At 35.7% G+C, this 9,231-nt stretch overlaps 1 protein-coding gene across 1 annotated transcript in view; it reads right to left on the bottom strand.

The window, feature by feature from the left end:
* The window catches only part of MYLK4 (myosin light chain kinase family member 4), a 77,286-nt gene that overhangs the window by 12,767 nt on the left and 55,288 nt on the right, over nt 1-9,231 (bottom strand). The window contains exon 2 of the mRNA XM_006924558.2: nt 3,492-3,570. Coding sequence (XP_006924620.1) covers nt 3,492-3,570 — 79 coding nt within the window. The remainder of the gene's footprint in view (nt 1-3,491; nt 3,571-9,231) is intronic.

Genomic DNA, 9,231 nt, shown 5'->3' with positions numbered 1-9,231 from the left:
AGAAGGGCCATCTGTTAAGCAGACAAAACTCTTTATGGCACCAGGCATTTTGTCTCACAGTGAAAATTTGTTCATTTAATAATAAAATACAAGTTATCTATTTTATTCCTAATGATCCATGTAATATAAATTTCCATTTCATATTATGACCTGTGATTTATGGAGGTGACACCTGACATGTTTGAGAAAAAAATGTTAGGACCACTGAACTATGGTTCATATGATCTTCAGGACAACTTTTGACAAATGTCAAAAATAGTTGAAAATTTCCAACCTCAATACAATCCAAATAGGTTATACTTTTAAGCCTGAGTCCATTTAAATTCAAACATGAGAAATTTTGTTCTATTTTTTCAAAAGCACCACTGATATATAGTCCATTATTTTAATAAAGCAGAGAAAAAAATGAAAAGTTTCTTCATGTTATTGAAATGTTTGATATTATTATATATTACTTTCTGAAATATTTTAGCCTTCACTTCAGACATATTTAAGAACCCAGATAAATTTTTCCTGGCTAGAAATAAAATGCCCAGTAAAACTGGCTAAGTATATATTCCACAGCTCTCAGATTTCTTCCATTTTATACCTTCTATCCTAAATGTTTAAATTCTAGTCCAGCTCAGGATCAGTTCTAAAATACATAATTACTCAAGAATATACTTCCAGTGTTCTTTTTATTTTTCTATGATTACTGCTGTTAAAATCTGCTTTCCATGAACCTATTTATTTCACCATTTATTCATTATTTAAGCACCTACTACATGCACCTTCTTACATGTATACAAAAGATACAAAGGCAAGTGAGTAAATAATAACTTTGCTTTTAAAAATTTACATTTACTCAAAAAACAATAACAGTTCTTTAAGACTCATGCTAGGCACTCTGACAACTATTAATATTTTTTCTTAATTCAGATAATATAAATCTTTGGGAATTTGATTTGATATGGACATTCACTTTGCATGCCATAAATATACAGAAAAATAAAGAAGTCATGAAAGAATTTTCTTGGTGCCTATCATCTTTTCAGATCCCTCCCCCCACCAAAAAAAGTGATTGAGTTACCTATTCAAATGGCATCAATGCAGCATTATGTATCCTTCAGGCTATTAAGCTAAGTGAAATTTAGTTGGAAATGCTTGTTGAAAGGCTGAAACGAAAGCCTTTTGCTACCCAATGGAGTCACCAGATCTTGCTGTTGGGAGGTTTTAATTCTAGTAGACTCCAGGGGTTGGCCTTATAAGCTCCCCTAGACTTGTCTGGTTTCTTCTATCCTCAGTGTGTGTGCTTCGCCTGTATCCACTATATCTATTCTGCTGCTTTTGTTGTCTTCTGTGATGAAGTAGTTCTCTGCCACTTTCTGCTTACTACTGTCAGCATGCTTTATTTGTTCAGCATTCTGGAAAATATGTCCTATTGCTGCTGAGTTTCCGAGGACTCTTGATGTGGAAATGGTTTTTACACTGCTCATTTACCTGGAAAATAAAATTCAGCCGTATCTCTCAAAGTTTCAGGGAGAAAATTTTCAGGTGGTCAAATTTCTTAGCACTAAAGCTTCCTGAAATGGTGTTTTTGGTGAAGGGACCTAAGCTTTGTGACAGAGAGTTGGCAATGTCAGTGTTTGGGGATAAAATGGTGCAGAATGCTTCCCCATCAGATCTAAGCAGCAAGTTGACAGCTATAGATAACTAGGATACCCGAGAATATCCCCAATGACCTCACCGCAACCCCAATTATTCCACTGACCCTTTACAAAAACAGTCATTTCATGGATACCTAATTTGATCTTCATTTTTGCAATTCTTTTCCTTATAAAAGAGAAAAATGACTAAATTAAAGCATAATAAAAGAAGGAATAATCTCTCCAAATATTAATAGCAGTGAGAGTAAACCTTTATTGATGAAAGGATTGACCTAATTTCAGTTTTTCAGCAGCTCCAGACCTTACTAAGCACATGTTTGCAGTGATGGACTTTCTTAGTAAACATTGACATTTATGCTTAATTCTTGGAAAATTAGACTTCTTGATTAGGTTTCAAATAATTAAAAAATGAAATCAGAATTGTATCTTAAATCCCTAAAATAAGACCACAGATGTTTGGATACTTTCTGTTCCAAATAGATTCTGTAGCTCATCATAACATAGAGTAATTAATTTTAATTGGCTGCATAATTAACTGAATTTATAAGTGAAACTTTGCAGTTGAGGAAGAATCATTCAATAATCTACTTATTACTCAATCCTCACAATATTTGGGGGAAAAATAGGCAATTTATCATGTATAATGGGATAGGTAAACTTTTTAAGAATTAGGTTTTTAACTTACAAACAAATCTGATCATTATTTAATTCTTGATCTTAGGAAGGGTGTGCTCTATATTGTTAAAAATAAGAAATTTTTATTTTATCTTAAAAAATACTGAATGATGTTAGTCTAATAATCATTATTTTTGTCTTTTAGTTAGTAGGTGACTTAGAAAACAATAAAATGCCTGTAAATGTCACAGGCATAAAAAAAATGATGGCAAGAAAACATGAGCAAGAAAAATCTACACAAGTGGGAAACTGGTTTCTAAACCCTTGTTTTAAAACTCACTTCAGTTATCCTTTGACAGAGCCTTAAGTTGCAATGGCACATAGACTTACAAAAAAAACATCAGTTATAGATGTGTAATGCTTTAACCCCTACCTTTCATAAAACTGATCAGCATTAGTTTTATCAACATTTTGCTTATTATTTGAACACTTGTCCATCATTGTTTCATTTGCAAATTGATGATCCCCTTTTTTCTCAGATTCTTTTTCACTAGTATCTTCCTTAGAATGAAGCCTGTTTTTCTCTCCTTTGAACACTGGACGTTCATTCTATGCACAGTGGCTTGCTCATCACCTCCAGCACTACTGTTTTCTTGTCTATTCAGTCTCTCAGTGCATGAAATATTTTTTCATCTGCATTTTTTCTTGGCTTTATGGACTTCTTTAGAGCAAAATCTTCTACCTCATCTTATGGTCTTTCTGTGTGAAATGTGACAAAACTTCTCTGAACAAGAGAAGCATTGATCTTCGCAGCATTTTTCTTGTTGACTTTATTAACCTTTTCTTTCTCAGAGGAAGGCTAGTTCTTTGGAGATCTCTCTAAAAGCCACCATGGGACACAAAATATTATAATGGTGGATATATGTGATCAGTATAATTTTGGCTTCACATAATGGCATCTCGATTCAGGTTTGTCTTTATTAGCAGATATAACCTTTTGAAAAACAAAGTAGAAGTGAACATGACCAATTGACTGACAATTGGATTCCCAAAGATTTTCTAGTTTGTGACTAGAAGGACCCAAAGCCAATCAAACAAAAGTATTCAAACAACACTTCTCCTGATATGGGACTTTATGAATGTATAACTTCCTCTAAGTAAGAACAACAACAGAACTTTTATAGCAGAGCTTTCTTTATTTATAAATATCTAGTCTTCTACAGACGTTACCTGTGAGGGCCATAGTCCTTTTGCCTTTGACAGGTGCCATTTCCTTCAGGTCGGGGTGTGACCACGTCTTCTCCTTAGCCTGTAGATATGCAATTGAGTAATTGAGGCTACATAGTATGTCAGGGTTTCTCAACCTCAAGAGTACTGACACTGGGGCTGGATAATTCTTTGTTGTGGGAAATGTCATGAGCATTATAGGATGTTTAGCAGCATCTCTGGCCTCTACCCACCAGATGCCAAGAGTACTCTCCTTCCCAGTTGTAACATTCAATGTCTTCAGAAATTGCTAATTATCCCCTCGGGGTGAAATCACCTCAGACTGAGAACCATATATAATATGAATCAAACGCAGAAAAAAAATAGTACTTAGAAGGCGGAGCAGACTGAATTAATGAAACCCTATAGAGACTATAATATTAGAAGACAAATGAACTCACTATATTAAAAGAAATTCTGTAAAACCCTAGTACTGTTTGTAGATCAATCTTCGTGAATAGATTAAAGGATTTTGATAATACGTAAGTCACTCTTGACCTCTGTTTATATTGCCTTGATAAGGTTCACATATAAATCAAATAAAAATGAGAGAATATATGTGAATAGGTTTTGTAAACCAGAAAGTAGGAGACTAAAGTAAGCATTTATAAATGGAACTTTTACATTGCTTAGAACAGATGGCCCTTTTCCTAAGCAGATAAACATTCTTCTCCATCTTAGCTTCTCTGAATTAGCTTAGCAAAATCCTTTTAAATACCACATAAAAGGTAAACATTAACCTAATTCCCCCAGATTATCACAAATTCTAAAGTTATGCATTATAAATTAATGAAATTGTATGGATGTCCACAGAATCAGTCTTTTTTCTGTGGAAAGGGAGTAAAATTTGCATTGGTGTGACTTGAAAGCATGAAGTGCCATGGAAGTACAGCTCACAGATGTCAAGACAAATTGCAAATGTACTTTTAAACAATCCAAAGGGCAGTTCCGTAGGTTCAGAGCATTTCCATTTTTTGGACAGGGACCTTGAATCACAGAGGCATGTTTAGTAAATACGTTAAAAAACAAAATGAGAGATTACAGCCTCAGGGACTGTAACTTTTTTTTTTCAAGTGAAAGTACTAGGCTGATATATACATACTTTTCCCTCTGCAGGGTAAGCTTCCTTCTGCTTCCTCAGGCAAAGCCAGTTGCTGCCTCATTTATGCTTGTACAACACTTTGCACATACCCCCAAGCCTGCTATCCCTTGCAACATTTTGTTAAACATTTTTTTCCTTTTTACTTCAAATGAGCAAAGAGACTCGTTCGCCTTTGAATTCCTGGTGCTTATGTCAGAGACTAAGACATAATGATAATGATGATGGTGATACTGATGACAATGATGATGTGGTAGCCAACATTTACCAATCACCGACTTTTCTAAGTAAGTTACTTTATTAACTCAGTTGCTCCTCATGGCAACCTTTTGGAATGGATACTATTAACTCCATTTTATAATGAAGTTTGGTGATTTCCCAGGGATACATAGTTCAGAAGGAGTAAAACCAAGATTTAAACTCAATTGCCTACTTCAGTCTGTGCTCTTAACTATTACACTGTACTGTCACTCTGAAAAAAAGAAATAGAAGATTACAGCCAAGGTAGATTGTTAATACTTATTAACTATCTACCAGACAGCCAATACTACTGGAGATAAGAAAGAAGATTAAGAGAGAAGGACATAAAATGAACACAAGTTTATAGAGTGCAGAAATAAATATTCATTGACTAAAAATTAGAATTACCATGGAAGGCAGGAGAGAAAGAGAGAGAAAAATGAAGTCTAATTTTGAAAGCATATATCCAAATTAGTCAAATAAGAGAGTTTAACAAGTTGCTTTTAAGATAATTTGTAACTTTGTCTTCCAAAGCTTCTCTTTTGAAATGAAAACTCCTTGTGGATAGCCATTATGCTTCTACATTTATTCAGGATGGTGCAAACACAATGGTAAAAGCATAGGTAGACTTAATAATAAAAACTGGTTATGTTTCAGTCAATTTCAATCCATCAAAATATATAAAATTGAGAATTTGATTGTAAGACTGTAGAGAGATGATAGATCAGCACTTGCCTCTAAGGTCATCTGGAGTGTTGGTGGCAAATGTCCACAAACTGGGCCAACATTCTTTGGGTACAGCAATCTGATTTGAGCAACAGGAGAAATTATTGATCCTGTGGAGTATAAGAAACTAGCTTCCAAACGAGGCTATTTTTTTCTTCGCCAATCACATATCACATATATTTTACCATTTAAATAATGTAAGGTCTTTATTCATTGCCATGGGCTATTATATTTTCATTTCCCTATGTAATACTGACATCTAGAGGAACTTTGAACTGAGGAGATTCCAAAAAATGGAAGTTGTATTTCTCCTTTTCTGTTTCTGGACAACTTCAATATGAAGAGTTTTTACTTTGTGTTTCTAAATTATGTGCAGAAGTTGCTGAAACAGGAAGCACAAGTCCCTGAGTACGTCTTGTTAGTTTTCAAAAACTGAACTTGTTTTCTACTGATTAAAGAGAACAAGACAGTGCTGTTAAGCATGATGTTCCTAAAAGGATTTCTATCACCCTCTGTTAATTGATAAAAATCATGTCAGACATTGTTTCCTCTGCTAAATTTATACCAATGACTGAGACCAGTGGGAGAGCCTCAGTTCACTAAATTCACTCATTATTTATTTGCTTAGTAAATACTGATATATTTGCATATGGATGGGATTCTTTTTGTAACCTTTTACCCATTCTTTTTATAATAATATATCGGTGAATTTAGAATGACATAGGGAAGAAAAGGAACTTGGCCCAAATGCCCAAGTATTCAAAACATGGTTCTGCTCCCTGCACTCTGTCCTCAGTGGGGTGTATGTACCCAGAGAGTGTCCAAAGTTGTCTTCAGAGAGTGTGAAGGGAATGATAGAATTGTTCTCTACACCTCGGTGCCCCCAGCACCACACAGTAGGTCAGGGTTCTAAAAGTGCTTGATGAACCCATGTGCAATGGAGGGAAGAAGTGCTTTCAAAACTGGTGCTCTCATCGTGGGGCCGTTCTTTCATCAGACTGCATTATGGAAAAGCCAGACTATCCTGCCACCATTGGAAATGCATCCCTGTTACTGACTCTCATATTCTTTGTATCACTTAACTGGTATTAAGTGATATCCACAGCTCTTCATTTGGGAATTGTAATTGCTACAGAAAATTGTTTTCTTCACATCACAATGGGACATGACTAGAGTAACAACATATCCTGAGTGGAGGGCTTTTCATATTGCTGCTTATGGAGATGTCAAGATGAACACTTCTTGGTAATTTTAACCTAATTCCTAGAAGTATACAAACAAAATTATAACAATTTATAATGACTTTGTTAATTTTTGATTAGATTTCTCATAGGGGAGAGGAAAATATAGAGCCTAAAAGAATACAAAGAGAGAAATTTTCAGAAAATAAATATTAAAACTACATTTCCTTGCAAAGAAGATAATTTTAGAGATCACTTGCAAAATAAATCTATTTCTTTTCATCCACAGGGCACACTCAAATTCTCTGTGTTAAGTGAAAAAAAAAATGAAAAACTCCCTAAAGACCCTAAAAACTGATAAAAGGAAATCTCACAAAGCATAACCTGTTTTGTGGCCTGTGGGGATTGGAATGGAATAGACAGAACAGGATCTGACTGACTGACCAAATCTAGAAAGAGAAAGTGTCAACCTTGACCTCAGACCTTAGTAAGTAGATTCTCCTCATATCGCTGAAAACATCAAGGATAATCAGTCACCCGAGAAAATAACCCTGCCAGGAAAATTAAAGCCTTTTGATGCATCCACTATTACATGGACAGTGCTTCATTCAGAAATCAAGTAAACAGGATTCCTCAAGGATATATATATTAAGAAAGGGCCTGAAATTAAAGGTTCTGGTTCAGGAAAGTCTAATTGGACCAACTGCCAAGTGAAGATACATGGGTAATTTTACTTTTATTCAATTATAATATATAGCAAGCAATACCATAAACAAAACAAACAAACAAAAAAAGTGTGCTACCACATTTAATAGCCATGTTCAGCAAAAAAACAAACAAACAAACAAACAAAAAACCCCTGATTGAACAACACTGGTCAAATGGACTCTATCAGGTTATTCCTAATTGACTACAGACTTTTCTTAATTGAAATACATTTTCAGGTTTTCTTGTCCCAACGACCCCGTTGTGATAACCTGTGTGAGCCATGTATTCTCTCTGAGCAAGTATGTGAAGACCAAGGGTTAAGGAGTGGTCAACTCCAAATACCTGCCCTGCCACTGTCAGGGTCCAGGCTATGGTCTAAGCGACAAATTATTAAAACTATTTGTTCCATCTGGCCTGCCTTTGTTGATTTTAAAAAGAACAAGTTAAAAATAACTTGGAATAAATTAAGAATATTCACTTAAATATTTAGTCACATTAGTTACTTTGATTATATAGGTTTTATTTTTTTCTTATCTTATGCCTATTGGATGAGCTTACCTAAGACATCTAATGGGTCTATACTTTTTTATTTCCTTCTCACTACCACCTTTCCTGTCCTCCTCAAAGAAAAAATGCTGAGCCCTTTGACTTGTAACTGCTCATTTTTCCCACTCAAACTGCCAATGTGACTTTGCTCTGCCTGCAGGCCTGTGTGCCATGCCCCACCTTCCTGGTCCAGACTCTCCTTTACGCTAGAGAAGGGGTTCTCAACCACCTGGGGAGGAGTTGAGAACTACTGATATGTAGATCCTGCCCCTCCCCTAAAAAGGTTGTGGGGCTGGGCACTGGTATACCACCCTCCCAAAACACACACACCCCAGCGACTCTCATGTACTGCAAGTTATGGAAGCCACTGTTTGCCATTATTTTTTTTTTTTTCCAGTCCTTACCACCCAGGCTGCTCTGTTCTGATCTCAGTCCCTGTTTCCTCACCCTTATCAGCAATGGTCTTTGGTCCTCTCCCAGAAGGATTATCCAGCACATCACTGCCTCTTCCTTACTCACTACAGAGGGACACATGTGGAATGAGTCAAAGATACACTGCCCTAAGACCACATATCTCCCCTCTAAAAGTGATCTTGGGCATCCAGGGAGGGCAAGCCCATAAAAAAGCCAATGTTCCCAACTGGACCACCAGTCCTTAGCCTAAAATCCTCAGTGTTGCTTCTTGGTTAAATTTTAGTAATAGAAAGTGATTTAATTTCTCCACCACCATGGAGGTGAGAAGAAGAGGGGATGATTCAGGCCAAGGGCATAGAACTATTTCCAGCACTGTATGCAAAAGTTTGTCTGAAAACCATGAGTTATGGCATGCTTTTGGCTTCTTGAGATTCTGCCACCAGAGTAACACCTGAAGGACTTCAAAAACTGTGCAGCAAGGTTACTAAGAAAGGGTAATGGGGTATGTGTGCGTGTTAACCAATTTCATGTGCAGGTATAAATAGGATTATAACTCCTAGATGTTCATTTGATTAAAATGAGTCTTACTTAGTAAAATTCCTCTTTTATACTATATAGGACCAAACCTTGGAATGTTTTCACATGAAGTTTACAGTGGTTTTCATCACCTAATAAAACTGATTTCTTCCCGCAGCAGACAGTTCCATAAGCATTCATTTCACATGGTGTTCTCAGTATGCTTTTTAATTTTTATGTTAGGTTCACTTTTATCACTCCATCTTTTGTCTCC

The sequence above is a fragment of the Pteropus alecto genome, unplaced genomic scaffold, assembly GCF_000325575.1.
Source record: "Pteropus alecto unplaced genomic scaffold, ASM32557v1 scaffold389, whole genome shotgun sequence".
NCBI classification, from domain to species: Eukaryota; Metazoa; Chordata; class Mammalia; order Chiroptera; family Pteropodidae; genus Pteropus; species Pteropus alecto.
This window is presented reverse-complemented; position numbering and strand designations above follow the sequence as displayed.